Source organism: Rhinatrema bivittatum, chromosome 15, assembly GCF_901001135.1.
Source record: "Rhinatrema bivittatum chromosome 15, aRhiBiv1.1, whole genome shotgun sequence".
Taxonomy (NCBI): Eukaryota; Metazoa; Chordata; class Amphibia; order Gymnophiona; family Rhinatrematidae; genus Rhinatrema; species Rhinatrema bivittatum.
In genome coordinates, this window is record NC_042629.1 from 76,976,494 (window position 1) to 76,996,139 (window position 19,646).

Sequence of the window (19,646 nt, forward strand, 5' to 3'; positions counted from 1 at the left end):
GCAAGGTCAGGCACTACTCACCTGTGTTTTGGACTTTTTCCCGCCTGTCCTAGTGAGATCTTCAGTGTCAGACGAGGTCTTCTCTCGCTGCCGTTTGCTGTTCTTCAGTGGAGATACCACCTCCTCTTTTATCTTCTATAAAACAAGGGACAAAAGCTGAATGTGTCACCCCAGAGCTGGGAGTGGGGAAGACCTGTAGTGGGACATGGTGAAGCTGACTCATGCAGTGCGCTGTCGGCAGAAGGAATATTAATGCTTTATTAAAAGTGATGTGTTTATGTAACAGACTCTGGCCTGAGAAGGCTGTGTCTGCTGTCCATCACGAGTACAGAACCTGTAGCACTTGCTCTCACACCACAGCAGTTCCACAGACAAGTCACGCACATTATCTAGATAATGTCAAGAGACCACTCTAGAATATTTTCCAAGGATGCCTGGCTAAGGTCTCATGCGACAGAAGAGCAACCGCCATTCAATTTAAATTAGCCAAGAGAGATTGTCGAAAGCCCAGGCCTGGTTCTGACAGGGCCCGAGCAGCAGCAGAATTCTGCATGGCTCCCTGGTTCTTGTTCTCAAGATTGGGTGGATTTCAGCAGATGGCAAGGTGGATGGCAAGCTTCTTGACACTCAATGGGACATCCTCATGCAGATGTCACAACGTTTCCTGAGGCAGCAGGAAGATTTCATGCTGACCCATGATTAACACCTTAACGGCACAATACAAACACTCCAAAGACACCTCTGGGTGGAAAACAGCAGAAGCCAAATGAAAGGATGCATTTTTGACTTCAAAAAGACTCCACAAAGAGAAAAAGTCGGAATGGGTTGCAAGTCTAGCGCAATGCAGTTCAGCAAAGTACAGACATAGGTTACTACAGCAACAGGAAAGAGAAGAGGGATTTCGGGCCACTTTTGCCATTATCTAGGGGCAATAGAACAAACAACAGGAAAACCATGAAGGAAAGGCAGCAAAAAGCTGCATAAACTTTGCAGAGGTGCTCGACCTGCACAAACCAAGTGGCAGTTGCTGTGTTGTTGCTTGGCTGGGTTCAGCTTTGTCTAGAAATCTCTCCAGACTGGCCTGCAGCCCAGCATGCTCACCTTGCTGGACTCCCGCTGCTATTCAGACTGGCCTCCAGCCCAGCCCAGCATGCTCACCTTGCTGGACTCCCGCTGCTATTCAGACTGGCCTCCAGCCCAGCCCAGCATGCTCACCTTGCTGGACTCCCGCTGCTATTCAGACTGGCCTCCAGCCCAGCCCAGCATGCTCACCTTGCTGGACTCCCGCTGCTATTCAGACTGGCCTCCAGCCCAGCCCAGCATGCTCACCTTGCTGGACTCCCGCTGCTATTCAGACTGGCCTCCAGCCCAGCCCAGCATGCTCACCTTGCTGGACTCCCGCTGCTATTCAGACTGGCCTCCAGCCCAGCCCGCTCACCTTGCTGGACTGCCGCTGCTATTCAGACTGGCCTCCAGCCCAGCCCAGCATGCTCACCTTGCTGGACTCCCGCTGCTATTCAGACTGGCCTCCAGCCCAGCCCAGCATGCTCACCTTGCTGGACTCCCGCTGCTATTCAGACTGGCCTCCAGCCCAGCCCGCTCACCTTGCTGGACTGCCACTGCTATTCAGACTGGCCTCCAGCCCAGCCCAGCCCGCTCACCTTGCTGGATTTCTTGCTGGAATCTGCTTTGCTGTCATTGCTGGAAGTGCTGGCAGCGCTGGGGGAGTTGCGGCCACTAGAGCGAATGTCTTCGTTTATAGGAGAGGTGCGGCCATCGGGGCTTGCTGTCTGCTTCTTTCTACCACTGCGCAGCGTAGACATCTGTGCAAAATCAAAGGAGACACCTGAGCAATAATAATTCCTGCTAGATCTGTACCTAAAGAAGAAAGTGCAGGAAAGCCGCCCTCGCGTACCGAGCCTCGATTCCGCCTGGTCCTCATGCGCCCATCTTCCTCCTCTTTCACAGGTTTAAACATGAAGGGGGGCGGGTCAAGAGGCTTCTCGATGGGGGGCAGCTCTCCGTACTTCTTGAAGTGAATGCGGCAATCGCTGCACAACAGGATGTTCTCTCGGCCTCCGTGGTGCCAGTCCTTGGAGGCTTGTGGGAAGGGGAGAAAGGAAAGGCAAACATAAGCAGCAGATTCCTGCACACACAGCATGGCCACAATGTTCCCATGGGAGGTGGGAAATGTCCCTGCACAAGGCAGACACTGGGCAGTGCAGCTGGCAGTTATTCATTCCCACCTGCAGAAGGAAAATACAGGCCCCAGTAACTGCCTGGCACTCATGAGAATCTGCATACGGCTTCCCACAAAGCTTGCAGGCCAGAGGCACAGACACCAGAAAGAAACCTGCTTTTATTAATGTGGACTGGGCCACTTCCAGTACTCCCCGGCCCCTGCAGCTGAGAGCACTTGTATTTATCTTAGCAGCATGCACCTGCTGGCTGAATAAACACTGCCATACTTACTGGTTGAGAAGCAGTGGCGGCAGGCATAGCCCTTCAGCTCCTGCTCACTGTCCTCGCTATCAAAATCATCTTCACTGGCTGAACTCAAATCCACTGCAGGAGTCCATATGAGGAAAGAGGAAGGAAAAACAGTATTGCTGTTGTATTTATTTGTATTCTGCCTTTCAGAGGCTTCAAAGCGGATTACACTCAGCTACTATAGGGATTTCCCTGTCCCCAGAGGGCTCACCATCTAAATTTGTACCTGAGGCAGTGGCATCTGAACCCTGGCTCCCCTGATTTCTGCCACTACCATAGGAGAAAACCTCTCCCCCTCGCAGCCACCCCGGTACCACTTTATGGTTTGTCCTGCTCTCACATTTTATGCCTGACGGATAACCAAGAGGAGGACGTGATGTCAGGAACCTGCTCACATTTAAGAGGTACAGTAACACATGCACGCTGAGATGGGAGCCGCAGCAGTGCTATCACTAAGATTTAATAAGCCCCTAAGCCTCTGGCAGAGCTAGCACTCACAGAACTCGCTGGACGGGGGTCTGGAGGGGGTGCTGACGGGCGTGCTCGCAGTGCGGGTTTTGATTCTGCGGAAGACGGCCTGCCTGCGGTGCCTGCGGTGAGCCCGGGAACTTGCTGCTTCGGGCGTTTTCTTCCAGTAGTAATAGAAGGTGATTAGTTCTCCCTGTAGAACAGAACAGAAAGAGGTCAGAGGCGAGGACACGCACTGCTATACATCAGGGAATATACCGCGATGATTTATTAAGGGGGCTGACTCTCTTAAGGTTTGTTTTTTTATCCCATTCTGTCTATGGGAAAAAAAAAAAAAGGTTTAATAAATCAGGTGCAAAGGCTATTACATGAGAAATCCAGGTATAAAACTCAGTGACTTATAAATGGAGGGTGCCTGAAAAGTGCAAGGTTAGCAGTGAAGGGCTCCTCATGGAGCTTTCTATAAATGAATACCAGTATAGCACGACTCGCCAATGAAGAAAGGACAGAGTAGGGAGAATTCACCCACAGAAACACTGCCTGAAGGATTGAAAACAGACAGAATAAGCACCCCCTCGCCTGCCACATGACGTAGGCCGCTCTCCTCTTCTCATTCCTCTAGCAGCATTAAGGCTACAGATAACAGAGTCCAGTTAGAGTCTCATCACCCTTGAGAGATGGAGGTGAAGGGCTGAACATGACGGAGGGAGTGGGACTCATCCGACAATGTCCTCACCAGGGAGCTGACCGTCGGAGATGATCAGAGGATTGGAAATTCATCCAGGGTTGTGGGTGTTAGCAGCAGCTTTTTTGCTTCTTCATGTGGCTCTGACTAATTCTGTGAGAAAAGGGCCAATCTGGCAACATTAGGAAGAGCATAGTGGGGAGTGTAGAGGTGGCAGAGACTTGAGCACAAAGGAACATGATATCCCTCTGGCTGGACAAACAGAGAAAGAAAGGAGACAGCCGGCTGAAGGCAGGTAACATTAATCAGCCATGCACAGCACATTCACTGTGGAAGAAAGGCTCTTCCCATGAACAGGTCGAGTAACAATGCTTTTCTGCCTGCTCAGCTCATTTCTAGTCAGCAATGTTTAGGTCTCCAAGCCGCAGCTCTTGAAATTAGGTGCATGACCAGTCAAAATAAAATAGCTCCAGGATGCAGAGTAGAGAGGCTCAGCCTGGCATGCCAACACGTGAATGCCTCCCCTGCCGACAGACAGCATACATGACATGGACTCGTGCCAAAAGGCAGCTCTTCATTTCTAAAGAAAAGGTGTATTACCTGGACAGGCAGTGTCTAAGGCTATTACATCCTTAGCCTGTCCAGCCATGCTGCAAACCAAAACAGCTGCATCCAAATCCCAAATTATTCAGTTCCTTGTTCGCTGCCAGCTGGAAGAAGAGCAAATAAAGGATCTGAAAATGAGGAACACCGGAAAGAATATCTGATGAAACTGAGGGAGACAAACAAGGAAATCAAGAAAGCTAAAAGTCAGGCAGAAGAAAGGATTGCCAAAGAGGTAAAGCACATCAGATACATCAGAGAAAGGTCCAAAGTGATATAGTGAAATTGAAAAGTAAAGATCAATGGGTGGCGAGAGAGGAAGAAATGGCAGAAATATTAAACAAATACTTCAGTTCGGTGTTCACTAAAGACGACCCTGGAGAAGGACTGTCGCTAGTTGACAAGTCTGCAGGGGGGTGAAGTAGACAAAACTCCTTTTACAGAAGAGAACGTATGGGAAGAGCTAGGAAAGCTGAAAGTGGACAAGGCCATGTGGCCTGATGAGGTTCATCCCAGGATACTGAGGGAGCTCTGAGATGTGCTGGTGGGACCGCTGTGTGACCTGTCCAATAGATCCCTGGGAACGGGAAAGTACCACAAGATTGGAGACGTGCGATGGTGGTGATCCTGCTTCACAAGAGCGGGAGCAGAGAGGAGATTGGAAACCACAGGCCGGTTAGCCTCACCTCGGTGGTGGGAAAATTAATGGAGACTCTGCTGAAGGAAAGGAGAGTGACCTATCTACAGGCAGGAGGATTGCTTGTCCCGAAGCAGCATGGATTCATCAGGGGAAGGTCTTGTCAGAGACATCTGATTGATTTTTTTGATTGGATGACGAGCGAATTGGATCCAGGAAGAGCGCTCAATGTGATCTACTTGGATTTCAACAAAGCTTTTGATACCGTCCCGCATAGGAGGCTCGTGAATGAAATGAGAAGTTTCGGAGATTACAAACTGGTTGACTGACAGGAGACAACGTGTAATGGTAAATGGTACTTACTCTGAAGAGAGAACAGTGTTAAGCGTGTCGGGACCGGTCCTGTTCAATATCTTTGTGAGTGACATCGCGGAAGGGACAGAAGATAAAGTTTGTCTATTTGTGGATGATACCAAGATCTGCAACAAAGTGGACACACTAGAAGAGTAGAAAGAATGAGACATGATTTAAGAAAGCTGGAAGAGTGGTCGAAGACTTGGCAGCTTGGATTCAATGCCAAGAAGTGCAGGGTCATGCATCTGGGGTGCGGTGGATCCAAAAGAGATGTACGTGATGGGGGGTGAAAGACTGATGTGCACGGACCCAGAAAGGGATCTTGGGGTGATAGAGTCTGGAGATCTGAAGGCGGTGAAGCAATGTGACAAGGCGATAGCTAAAGCCAGAAGAATGCTGGGCTGCAAGGAGAGAGGAATATAGAGTAAGAAAAGGGAAGTGATTATCCCCTTGTACAGGTCCTCGGTGAGGCCTCATCTGGAGTACTGTGTTCAGTTCTGGAGACCGCATCTCAAAGGAGACAGAGGCAAGATGGAGGCGGCCCAGAGAAGGGAGACACAAATGAATGTATGCTCAGCACACTATTTTGCAGAAGTTGAACTGTGGAAATAAAACCGTTTCATTGCATTTGAATGTGGTGGTCCCAGATAGGGCATGACCAGTATTCTATCACGTCCACTAAATAAGTTCTATTTTTCATATATAAAATAGCAGAAATAACGAGGGGCTCCCACAGAGGAGGAAAGATGTCTGCCACTACTATAGTCACCCCTGCCAACCAACCAGTAACACTGCAGGGTACACTGAGGGAGATCCCCCGAGGCATCTGGAGAGGGGAAGAGATGGCAGAAACCAAGAGGGGAGAAAAACTATAGGGGAAACAAAAACAAAATGTAAACATAGAAATCACTCTCTGTCTCCATCTGCTGGAAGGGAGGCAAAACACAGCAGTCTGGACTGATTCGGGTACATACAGGAAATATGTAGAATATTAGCAAAAATAACACACGGCCAAACTATGTCCACACCATCTCCCGGAGATTCAGCAGCACCAAGGGAAACTTGCAGTTTTCTCTTCCGGCACTAGATGGCATCAGCAGTACCAGCAGCGTTCCCAGAGTCCCCTCCTAGTGGCTGCTCTCTATGCCGATTGTCTCTTTACCGATTGGATGAGCGCAGGCCAATCAGTCTGTTGCACTGCTGCAGAGAGGCAGCAGCTGTTTCCAGTACAAGGCTGGCAGACAATGGAAATGATTTTGGGACAGGGAGCTAAGTGCTGTGTCTCTCCGGGGCTGTGCTTATGAATGGGGACACTTGCATGCAGCACACAGTATTTTAATGTCTGGTGCTCTTTCGCCTCAAACAGCACAGCATGGCTCAGTGTGTGCAGATGGCTAAAGCTTCACTTCTGCTCATCCCATAGCATCGCAACCAGCATTCACTTCCCAACCTTTTCCAGCACAAGGCACACCTACACTAACAAAAATGTTGGGACTGATGCAATAAACCGTACCCAGCCTAGTGCACAGGTTTGTGCGTTTTGGACGCATTAGGCTAGCATCTGATGCAATAAGATTAGCGCTTCCAAAACACGCGCCCAAACAATTGCGTAGCCCATAACCTCATGTAATGGAATTTACATGTGATGAGCGCTATCAGTTATTATCCCCGATGCAGAAAATCGCTGGGTGCCTAATGCACACTTTTTAATGTGGCAAATTTAATTCTAGCCCCGAAGGTGGCATAAAATCAATCTGCGAGTCAAGGGCTCATGAGAAAGAGGAAGATTGGTTCTTACCTGCTAATTTTCGTTCCTGTAGTACCACGGATCAGTCCAGTCCATGGGTTGTGCATCCTGCTCAGCAGATGGAGACAGAGCAGAACTGAAAAGGCATCCCATAATAGGACAGAACCTCCCCTGCTTCCCTTCAGTATAAAGTACTTTCAAAGCAGATAGCACACTCCCTAGAGATCAAGCAAGTGACAAGAACGAAACAGTTGAACAACTGAACAATTAGAAAGAATTCTGTACGGAACAACGCTCTGCATAGCCTATATATATATCTATATCTTGTCATATTCATCTGTTAGATGCTTCTGGTGCCTTAATTGAGAAAGAAGAGAGGATTTAGATATTCAGGTATCTGGAAAAAGGAAAAAAAATAAACTTCGAGCGGACGGAGGAAAACTAGTGCAGGAGGGCATCTGGACTGATCCGCGATACTGCAGGAACGAAACTTAGCAGGTAAGAACCAATTTTCCTTTCCCTGTACGGCCCCGGATCAGTCCAGACCCTGGGAGGTACCAAAGCTTCCATAAACAGGGTGGGACCGAGACAAGTCCCGCTCGAAGAACCTGCCAGCCAAAGGAGCCAAACATCCTGCAGGGATTTCCAAGCAGCTGCCCTACAAATTTCCTGAGGAGAGACCGCTTGGCTCTCGGCCCAAGAGCGTAAAGAGTGCGCCTTTAAACCATTCGGAACCGGGCGGCCCGTACAGACATACGCCGACCCAACGGCAATAGTGGCCTTCGAGGCTTTAATACCCCTGTTCAGGCCACTCCAGAGAACAAAAAGATGATCCGATACAGGGAAATCATTGGCAACTTCAAGGTAACGCAGCAAGACCCTCTTCATATCTAAGCAGCGAAGATCACCTCCCCGAGTGTTCGCAATGTCATCAGAAGAAAAAGCCGGGAGTTCAACCGACTGAGGCCACTTCATATACGAAGAACTGAAATTCAATCCAATGACAACATTTTAAGAAAACAGAAGATAACCAGAGGGGAACCCAAGATGCAAGGACGCGAGAGCAAAGCCCAGGATACGCGGGGAGGGTCCCGAGACGCAAGGACGCGAGAGCAAAGCCCGGGATACGCGGGGAGGGTCCCGAGACGCAAGGACGCGAGAGCAAAGCCCGGGATACGCGGGGAGGGTCCCGAGACGCAAGGACGCGAGAGCAAAGCCCGGGATACGCGGGGAGGGTCCCGAGACGCAGGACGCGAGAGCAAAGCCCGGGATACGCGGGGAGGGTCCCGAGACGCAAGGACGCGAGAGCAAAGCCCGGGATACGCGGGGAGGGTCCCGAGACGCAAGGACGCGAGAGCAAAGCCCGGGATACGCGGGGAGGGTCCCGAGACGCAAGGACGCGAGAGCAAAGCCCGGGATACGCGGGGAGGGTCCCGAGACGCAGGACGCGAGAGCAAAGCCCGGGATACGCGGGGAGGGTCCCGAGACGCAGGACGCGAGAGCAAAGCCCGGGATACGCGGGGAGGGTCCCGAGACGCAGGACGCGAGAGCAAAGCCCGGGATACGCAGGGAGGTTCCTGTTTTGCAAAGGTGCAAGAGTAGTTGTTGCCACACACGTCAGACGATTTATTTATTAAAAATATGTATTTTCCACTTATATTAGTCCAGAAGTTCTAAGCAGATTACAATAATCAAACACAAATTATAAAATTAAATCAAACACCACATACAACATTCAGCCCTTATAGATAAATCTGGTTGATTCTGTGGACTTTTGACAATCTCAAAAGCTTCCTGAATTGCTTATGGAGCTGTGAAACATTGTCCCGATTTCATGAACTATTTCACAATGTTGGTCCTATGAGAAAGCTCATTTCCTAGTTTCAGTTAAGTAACCAAATATAACTGAGGAAATGGCAAATCACCCCTTATCTTGGAATGAAGAAGTCAGAAAGTGTTGTAAGCAGTAAGGAAAACTGACAAACAGAAAGCTTCATCCATCTGCATAGCTTCAAATACCAAAATGAGTTGAACGGGGAGCCAATGTAGTTGGCATAGCAGAGGGGCTGAGAGCCGCCGAGGGCCCGGCGTTCCTGATTTCTTGAACAGTGCGGACTAGGCAGGGTCCTTTCTCCTTCCTGTGGGACAGGGCCCACGTCCGGATCTGAAGCGCTCCCTGGCACCCTGCCTCCCTGATTGTTCCCGTACCACACGGCTCCTTGGATGTCATTCTGGATCAGGACCAGCCAATTTCCGAAAGCCTACAGTGCATACCTGATCGCTGAAGCTGCAGGAAATGATTGGACAGGAATATTCCTGAGCAGACCAAATTCCCTGAGTACTGAGCTCCCCACCCCATGGTAGATGCATCTGTGCTTAGGACAATTTGAGTGGGGAGACTCCGAAATGAGATTCCCTGTTCCAGACCAGGGCAATGAGTCCCAGAGAACACAGGGCGACTCGGATGCAAGCCTGGAGGCTTTGCGTGGCCTGGCACCACTGTGACCTCACGGTTGTGGTCTTACCATGTGCCAGGCTGACACCTGCTGGCTCTGTTGAATCTCTGCTGTAACTGTCACCAAGGTGAGGGCCCTCTGAGATGGGACTTTGGGTATTTGAGGATAAATCCTAGTGACTCCAGCACCTGAATGATCAAGCGCATGAACCTGACAACCCCTAACTGAGACGTGCTCTAGAGCAGCCAATCATCCAGATACAGGAAGACATGCACTCCCAAGTCTGCGGAGGAGCAGCACCACCATGGCCAGGTGTTTTCTGACGACCCATGGGGCGGACGCGAGTCCAAATGGCAACACTCGCTACTGGAAGTGATGTTCCCACCACAAATTGGAGATACTTCCTGTAACCTGGGAAGATCTCGATACGAGTGTATGCATGGACCAGCAGTTACTACCCTTAATAGAAACATGGGGGTAACCTGCACGGAGCGGCAGTTACTGCCCTTAACAGAAACATGGGGGTAACCTGCACGGAGCGGCAGTTACTGCCCTTAACAGAAACATGGGGGTAACCTGCACGGAGAGGCAGTTACTGCCCTTAATAGAAACATGGGGATAACCTGCACGGAGCGGCAGTTACTACCCTTAATAGAAACATGGGGATAACCTGCACGGAGCGGCAGTTACTACCCTTAATAGAAACATGGGGGTAACCTGCACGGAGCGGCAGTTACTACCCTTAACAGAAACATGGAGGTAACCTGCACGGAGCGGCAGTTACTACCCTTAACAGAAACATGGGGACAACCCGCACGGAGCGGCAGTTACTGCCCTTAACAGAAACATGGGGATAACCTGCACGGAGCGGCAGTTACTGCCCTTAACAGAAACATGGGGGTAACCTGCACGGAGCGGCAGTTACTGCCCTTAACAGAAACATGGGGGTAACCTGCACGGAGCGGCAGTTACTGCCCTTAACAGAAACATGGGGGATAACCTGCACGGAGCGGCAGTTACTACCCTTAACAGAAACATGGGGGATAACCTGCACGGAGCGGCAGTTACTGCCCTTAACAGAAACATGGGGGTAACCTGCACGGAGCGGCAGTTACTACCCTTAACAGAAACATGGGGGTAACCCACACGGAGCGGCAGTTACTACCCTTAACAGAAGGCATGGGGGTAACCTGCACGGAGCGGCAGTTACTGCCCTTAACAGAAACATGGGGGTAACCTGCACGGAGCGGCAGTTACTACCCTTAACAGAAGGCACGGGGGTAACCTGCACGGAGCAGCAGTTACTACCCTTAACAGAAGGCACAGGGGTAACCTGCACGGAGCGGCAGTTACTGCCCTTAACAGAATCATGGGGGATAACCTGCACGGAGCGGCAGTTACTGCCCTTAACAGAAACATGGGGATAACCTGCACGGAGCGGCAGTTACTGCCCTTAACAGAAACATGGGGGATAACCTGCACGGAGCGGCAGTTACTGCCCTTAACAGAAACATGGGGATAACCTGCACGGAGCGGCAGTTACTGCCCTTAACAGAAACATGGGGGTAACCTGCACGGAGCGGCAGTTACTACCCTTAACAGAAACATGGGGGTAACCCGCACGGAGCGGCAGTTACTACCCTTAACAGAAGGCATGGGGGGTAACCTGCACGGAGCGGCAGTTACTGCCCTTAACAGAAACATGGGGGTAACCTGCACGGAGCGGCAGTTACTACCCTTAACAGAAGGCACGGGGGTAACCTGCACGGAGCAGCAGTTACTACCCTTAACAGAAGGCACAGGGGTAACCTGCACGGAGCGGCAGTTACTGCCCTTAACAGAAGGCACGGGGGTAACCTGCACGGAGCGGCAGTTACTACCCTTAACAGAAGGCACAGGGGTAACCTGCACGGAGCGGCAGTTACTACCCTTAACAGAAGGCACGGGGGTAACCTGCACGGAGCGGCAGTTACTGCCCTTAACAGAAGGCACGGGGTAACCTGCACGGAGCGGCAGTTACTGCCCTTAACAGAAGGCACGGGGGGTAACCTGCACGGAGCGGCAGTTACTACCCTTAACAGAAGGCACGGGGGTAACCTGCACGGAGCGGCTGTTACTGCCCTTAACAGAAACATGGGGGTAACCTGCACGGAGCGGCAGTTACTACCCTTAACAGAAGGCACGGGGGTAACCTGCACGGAGCGGCAGTTACTACCCTTAACAGAAACATGGGGGTAACCTGCACGGAGCGGCAGTTACTACCCTTAACAGAAACATGGGGGTAACCTGCACGGAGCGGCAGTTACTACCCTTAACAGAAACATGGGGGTAACCTGCACGGAGCGGCAGTTACTACCCTTAACAGAAACATGGGGGTAACCTGCACGGAGCGGCAGTTACTACCCTTAACAGAAACATGGGGGTAACCTGCACGGAGCGGCAGTTACTACCCTTAACAGAAGGCATGGGGTAACCTGCACGGAGCGGCAGTTACTACCCTTAACAGAAGGCACGGGGGTAACCTGCACGGAGCGGCAGTTACTACCCTTAACAGAAGGCACGGGGGTAACCTGCACGGAGAGGCAGTTACTTCCCTAAAAAAAGTAAAAACTTGCTGAGCATACTGGATGGACTACTTGGGTCTTTTTTGCAAGCATTCACTATGCAGTTAGATCCCCTTTTAAGTTACAGAGTACTTTAGTTTAATTATGTTTGAACAGACACCTAGAATCGGTAATGCTCCCTGCTAGATATTTTATAGATTTGCCCATTTAAAGGGAGAATTCTTTTGATCTATTTCAGTTACTGAGGGCTTCTGTTTTTTTTTTTTTGACACATTTACATACAATTTTATCTCTTTCTTTAAATTTGGCATTGTAATGAGTGGAGCCGAAAGTATTACAAGGAAAATCTTAATGTCTCTTCCTGCAGATCTAATGACCTGTGCAAATGACTCCTCTGTTAGCACAAAAGTGAAGAACGTGGATAATCCTGCCTGGTGCCTTTCTCAAAGTCAAGCAGCACAGAATTTCCCCGCTTTACTCTCCTGCAAGCTTCTTGCTCATTACAGAATTTAGTCCAGAAGCAAAAATCTGCAAACATTCCAACTAGGGGTAGGACGAGGGTATGTTTTGCTTTACTTGGTGAAATAATTGTTTAGTTGTTTGCCTTTTTGTTACTATTGTAGCATTTGTAAGCCACCTAAGTTTGCTCTGCTGAAAGAGAGTCAAAACATTGAAACTAAAATAATATATTTTAAGCAATCATTGTTCAAGATGTTCCACGCGTGGCCTATCACAGGGAAATGCTCGCAGTTTTTGCTCTCTGTATGAGATCAATAGCCTTATCTCCATCACCTAGGACTGAATCCAATCTGACAGTAATGCTTCTGCATAACCTAAAATATTTACTTCTAAAATTGGACATATAAAGGCAGTAAAAGCCATAGCCTGTTCTAATTTTCTTCAGGGATCAGCATGATCCAGGCTTCCTCCATGCACAAGGAAAATCTTGCTCTTAAGACTATTAAAAATTGTTCTGCTGGAATAAGTTTTGGCGTGGGCAGATCATACATTCCTTAAATATAGGGAGCCAGTAGTCTGGCAGAGGACTTGTAAAATCCAGCTGACAATTTCTCCCATGCAGAACGTTTTCATATCAGATGGGGGTGGAGTGTGGGATAAGGGCCTCCCATCCAGCGTGCATCAGGATTGAAAAGGTGAAGCCCCAGGCTCTGGCCACAGTCACTTTCACTTTTTGTGGCTTCAGCATGGCTCATTCTGGACAGAACACTAAAAAGAACAAATATTAGTGCAGCATGGATTTATGCTAACACGTTATTACCAGGTAGAGTAAAGGAAGTTACTGCTGTCGCTGGGAGAAAGGAACGGGGGGTGAGATCTGCAAGGTCTTGCAACCTGCACTGGACACTTATGTTCTCTTAACTGCAGGTGCATTCCTTTTACATATAATCTCTGTCTATAGTGTCTGCTTAACATGTGCACAGCCAGCCAGGCAGATGCTCCTAATGTCCCAGGCACAGCACATGACACAGAAAATGACCAATTTGCCTATCTGCTCTGCTCCATTATTCCTGCCCACACTGCTAAGGCTACACCCCAGTCGCCAACTATGTAAGTGACCGACTTCAGGATACTGTTTATCATCTATGACAGCTTTGTTTGGTTCATTAGTTCTCTACCAGTTCATACTTAATCCAATATCTCCCAACTTCCCTATGTTTCACCACAACAAACCAAAACTAGTGAGGGTGTTACCCTAACATCCAGCCTCCTTCAACCATGTGGCCTTACTACAGAATACTTGTTGGCATGGCCCCAAGTTAGTTTCCAGGAAGTTGGCGCTTACCTAGCTACCCTATGGCCTCCAATATCACTAGATCGTGCTTCTTTTATTCAGCCGTCATTTTCTCCTTCAAACCTCTCCCATGCCTTCGCCCTAGAGGGAGTGAAGGGTACTATGCCAGCAATACTGCAGCCTCCCAACCCTGTTCTAGCACGGATTCAGAATCTGCCAGCAAGGCCCTGTTTCATTCCCCGGCAGATCCTATGCAGAATGCTCTCTCCTGAGCTGCACTGCTTCCAGGACACATGAAGCTTGCCTACAAGGCCAAAATAACTCTAGCAGGAAAAGGAAAAGCACATTTCTAATACAAATAAATGACTTCCTGAAAGCATGGGGCCCGTGAGATCTGACAAAACTTAAAATGTCTGCTGTTGTCCTTTCATTAAGCTCACCCTCCCTAGCAAAGCGCAGTCTGAAAAGAGGAGCTGCCCACTGAGAAAGAAACTAGCAGAGTGGGGAGCCCGTCTGAAGTGTGCTCTGCTCTCTTACTTACATAAAAAGGGGTTGAGCTAGCACAAGCTGCAGTGGCAATCCCTGAAGGCTTGGACCCTTACTTCGTGCTCTTTCCTAGCAATGTGTCAGTGAGGAGAGTTACAGGATGGGAGAGAGAGATCGTATGCACCCGCACAGGCTAATCAATCACAGTGAGAGCACGGATAAAAAGGCAAAGAATTAGGGGGCACTTCAGAGACTGTGCAGCAAGGCACGGAGCCTGGCCAGTCCTGCTCCTTCCAGGGAGAAGCATCTGACAGAAGCAAAGCAATTCCTCTAGCTTACAGGTCACTTGCTAGATCATTTTTCAGTTTTTTATTTTATTTTAGAAAAAATGCAGACATATAATGAATTGTGACTTTGAAAGTGTACTTTAAGAGCATGCTGGGTTTGCAATAAATATACTGTCTGCAACAATCTGCTGACATTTTAGGGGGGGCCAGGAAGAGGACGAGCAGAGCACACTGGCACTCCTAAGACATAATGCTTCAGCTTCCCAGAGCTAGGAGACAAGGCCTCACAGTCAAATGTGCTGTCCTGTGTAATTAGCCAGAACTTTGAGGAGGTTTGCATTAACACATGGCAAAGTGTCAGCTGGTTTTCCCAGCACTGTACCCGTCTTGCTCCTCCATGGAGGATAGACAGCAATATTCTCTAGTGCACTTAATTCTAACTTCCAGTCCAACAGTGCTGAGACTCAGATAAGAATTAGTCTATTTTTTCTACAATGAATTCCCCTGTCCTCTGCACGGAAAAAGTAAAAGGAGGCTGCATGGAAAACTCCTGAGCCACTCACCAAAATGCAGACACAAATGGGTTTCCTTCTGTTTCAAGGAGACATGAGAAGTACATTTTCCAGAAAACATTGTAGGGAACCAATCTGAGTTGCATCTCACGAGGAACTCCTTCAAAGGGTTCAATCACACTATGCCAAGAATTTTACTGAAATCATTGAAAGTTTTCTTCTGTCTCTGACTTTTCAGAGCAGTTACTAAAATCACCTTTAACACAGCCAGGGTGTGAGTTCCTTCCACCAAGGAGCAAGCGTGGAACAACCAACTTGTGGCTATTCAACACGCTCAATATCACCAAGATTTCAGCATGGAAACTACTCTCCATGACGTGTATTCATATTCAGGAAGTTTAATAAGATATGCTTTGAATAGCAGTTTATCCAGTCTCCCTTCCTAAAAGCATTCTCCAGTACCTGCTCACCCTCTCCTATTTAGGGTACCCACTGAAATAAAACACAGAAGCATCCCCAGCACCTCCATCTGCTGGAGATAGAGAAATACTGAGGAGATGCAGGTGGCACACCGGTCTTATAGGGGGTGCTCTACAAGTTTTTCTCTGTTTCCATCTGCTGGAAGGGAGACAAAACCCAGCAGTCTGGACTGATCCAGGTACGTACAAGGAATAGCAGTTTATCGTGTCTCCCTTCCTAAAAGCATTCTCCAGTACCTGTTCACCCTCTCCTATTTAGGGTACCCACTGAAATAAAACAAAAACAGAGAAGCATCCCCAGGAAATGGGAAAGTGAGATCCAGGGGGAGATTTGCAATGCTCTGCGTACGAGCTCCACTCTCAGTATAACAGTGCTCTCCAACTCCACATAAAATGAAGATATCAAAACTAGAATGAGCTTACAAATGCAGGGCTGGAGGGTCACAAAGAGGTCAGACCATCATGGTAGCCAAACATGCAAAAACATCTCATGAATATTCATTGGGGGTAGCCCTAACACAGACCTCTTTGCATTCATTAAACTAAAATGCTGAAATGTCAAAACAAGCCACAATCAACATGGGCAAAATATTCATTTGTACAAACAAAGGTCACTACTACCAAGACATTTACAGGTTTTGAAAGGTGCGAGCCTCCTGTCAGGAGGAAGACACAGATTGTAGGGGAGACCTTTTTATTGAGCTAATCAATTATTTCTCACTAGCGCAGGAGAGCTCTGCTCCCTTCATCAGATCACTACAAGATCTGAGATGTGGCTATATCTCAAAAGTCTGTCACAGATGCACAGGCTTAGTCGGCGAAAAGGTCTCATCTATAACGTGTTTTCTGAGCCTTATTTCTAGCTATCCAAGACAAATCACATGGCAACCACAAACTTTATTCAAGGCAGATTTAGGAAAGCCGTGGCCTTCTGAGGATGAAGGTCAGAGATCACACAGTCAAAAGCAGCCTAGTTCCTCTCTTTTCTTAGGGGAAAGGTAAGAACAGGAGAGGGCATGCAAGCATGGCTCAGCAATACAGACAGATGCTGGTCCCAGAGAGCTGTTAGGCCCTAGAGCCATGGAAGGGGATGCAGATAAAAGCAGGCCCCAGAGGCGGGCAGGAGGGGTGCACTGATGCAGATGTAACCTGCTGTCACTGTCTACACATGGAGAGGTGCAGAACCAGATGACCATGGGAGGAGAGGATTGTGTGTGTATGGGAGAGGAGCGTGTGTGTGTGTATGGGAGAGGAGCGTGTGTGTATGGGAGAGGGGGTGCTGAAGAATTAAGGACTCTTGTACGTGGAGAATGAGAGGTGCCAATTCAGACAGGTCCTCTGAGTGTGTTGATGTGAGGTGAGGGGGGAGAACAGATAGGCCCCTTGTATGAGGGAGGGCAGTGGAAGGGTTTAAAATTAGGTAGGCTCTATGGGGGGGGGATCTGTGCGAGGGATAATGCAAAATCAAGTAGGCCCTGCGAGGGGCAGAGGGAATGCAGGATTAGGCAGGCCCTATATGGGGAGTAAGTGCACAATCAAGGGGGTCCTGAGTGGGAAGGGGAATGCAGGTTCAGGCAGACCCTGTGATGGCGTGAGAATCAGGGGGGCCTGGAGGGGGCCTTACCGTCTCCTTGTTGGGCAGCAGCTCCTTGCGGATCCGGAAGAAGTTCTTGCCATACTGTCGCAGTCCCTTGATGAAGCGTTTCTGCGGGAGAAGAGCAGAAAAGATGTCAGTGGAGCAGTGCAGGTAAAGCGGCCCAAGGTCTGAAGGCCGGCAGCATCCACCTCTCTCCAGAGCGAGCCCAGAGGCATCCGGAGGGCACTAGCAATAGTGAAAGTTCTGCTGGATCCCACAGCCCGGAGAGCAGCAGCGCTCTCCCTCCCCCAGCCCCCGCTCTCCAAAAGAGCCCCCTAGGTCTGTCCATAAACATTTCCAGCTGGAGCAGGGCTCCACTACCCCCTGAGAGCAAGAAGTGCAAGCCATGAGCAAGGCCAGAAGAAAAGAAAACAGACCTTAGGAGAAGGCCAGGAAGCCCCATGTTCTGCACCGTTTCAGACACTCAAGGGGAATCAGAAATGAAAGAAACAGCACAGCCTTTTAAAATACAAAAATACTTGACTGATGTATTAAATGTAGAAGCCAAATGGTATCTGCAGCCTGACAAGCTGCCTGCAATCCCCAATTCCCCCTCTGCAGCATGAGGTATGGCTCTGGTGCAACAGACTTCATGTCATCAAGATAAAGGCTTAGGCAGCAAACTGAAAAGCCAACCCAGAATTTTAACTCCTGATGAATTTCTTCTTGTAGTGGCTAAGACCAGGCCACAGTAAACCATTCTTTCAAAACAAAAACAAAGATAGTAGCAACTAGGAAGCCTGCGGTCAAACATTAGCAGGCTACGCAAACGCAAAACTGCAGCCGGGCATGGCACTTAGAGCACCCTCAAGTATACATGCATGAGAGCATCTACTGCACACACGTTTCAGATATCCTGAAAAGCAGAGTGGCTAGGGGGTGTTCCAGGAGCGGGCTGAAGAGCCCAGCACCTCCCAACAACTGCACACACGTTTCAGATATCCTAAAAAGCAGAGTGGCTAGGGGGTGTTCCAGGAGCGGGCTGAAGAGCCCAGCACCTCCCAACAACTGCACACACGTTTCAGATATCCTGAAAAGCAGAGTGGCTAGGGGGTGTTCCAGAAGCGGGCTGAAGAGCCCAGCACCTCCCAACATAGCAAACGGCCAGCGCTTTCACTGTGCTTTAACTGAATCTGCCTTTGCTCACTGAACCAAAATGAAAAGGGAAAAAATGCATCACAAACCAGAAACACGCACAATTAGGAATTGATGTTTTAGTTGTCACTAACAAGGCTCTAAAAGTATACAGCTGTCTCTTTGTCATTTAAGTTGGCTCTGCAGTATGCAACAATTAAACAAGGCCTGTGAAAGTAAACTGAGTGAATGTTTATACAGTGACTTGCTTTACTAATTTCATACTTTTAAGTTAACTATTTCCAGGCTATTAAGCTGTCTTATCAGAAACTTTATTTCCTACTGGGACCATAACTACTGCACAAACATTCTCACCATGGCTGCTGTAGAAAGATGAGCACACGGCCCTCCATGCACCTCAGTCAGCCGAGAGATGTCAGTCCCAGCTGACATGAGAGCGCACACACGGAGGGCAGGAGTACTTCTAGAGGTCCATATTCAGCAAACTTAGCCAGACAAACTTATATGACTAACTCTAGAGGTATATTCAATAGGGCGGCCACACCAGTGAATACAGCCAGCTAACTTTACGACACCTCTTTGGCTCAACCAGACTTAGCTGACTAAGTTATTTGGCTAACTCTGAATATTGGGGTTAGCTGGATATCTTAGCTAATTCATCTCCTCCCAGTTATGCCCCCGGAATTCCCCTAACTTAACTGTCTAACTTATTAGCCAGCTAGAACTTCTGAGTTATCCAGCTAAATATTTTTGAATATGGACCACACAGAAACAAAGTTACACTCAGTGCATGCCTACCTGGTGCGAAGATGGCAGACCTCACGCGTCACCTAGATAGGATATTAGACAGTGCTGGGGAGGAGCCGGCTGTCGTGGTACATGTGGGCACCAACAACACAGGAAAATGTGGGAGGGAGGTTCTGGAAGCCAAATTTAGGCTCTTAGGTAGAAAGATTAAATCCAGAACCTCCAGGGTGGCATTCTCTGAAATGCTCCCTGTTCCACGCGCAGGTCACCAGAGGCAGGCAGAGCTCCAGAGTCTCAATGCGTGGATGAGACGATGGTGCAAGGAAGAGAGATTCAGTTTTGTTAGGAACTGGGGAACCTTTTGGGGAAGGGGGAGTCTCTTCCGAAGGGATGGGCTCCACCTTAACCAGGGTGGAACCAGACTGCTGGCACTAACCTTTAAAAAGGAGATAGAGCAGCTTTTAAACTAGAACAAAGGGGAAAGCCGACAGTCGCTCAGCAGCGCATGGTTCGGAGAGATGTATCTTTAAAGGATACTAATGATGCATTAGAATTAGGGCATCCCGACAGTGAGGTTCCAATAATAAGAAAAGTAGTCCAAGTGCCTGTAACTAAAAACTCACCTGAGCTAAAAGATTCCAATTTAT

General features: G+C 49.0%; 1 protein-coding gene across 1 annotated transcript in view; it reads right to left on the reverse strand.

The window, feature by feature from the left end:
- RERE (arginine-glutamic acid dipeptide repeats) overlaps nucleotides 1-19,646 on the reverse strand; it is a 296,711-nt gene that overhangs the window by 17,799 nt on the left and 259,266 nt on the right. Inside the window, 6 exon segments of the mRNA XM_029579229.1 lie at nucleotides 22-135; nucleotides 1,662-1,823; nucleotides 1,916-2,100; nucleotides 2,473-2,565; nucleotides 2,989-3,151; nucleotides 17,146-17,226. Of these exon segments, the coding sequence (XP_029435089.1) occupies nucleotides 22-135; nucleotides 1,662-1,823; nucleotides 1,916-2,100; nucleotides 2,473-2,565; nucleotides 2,989-3,151; nucleotides 17,146-17,226 (798 nt within the window).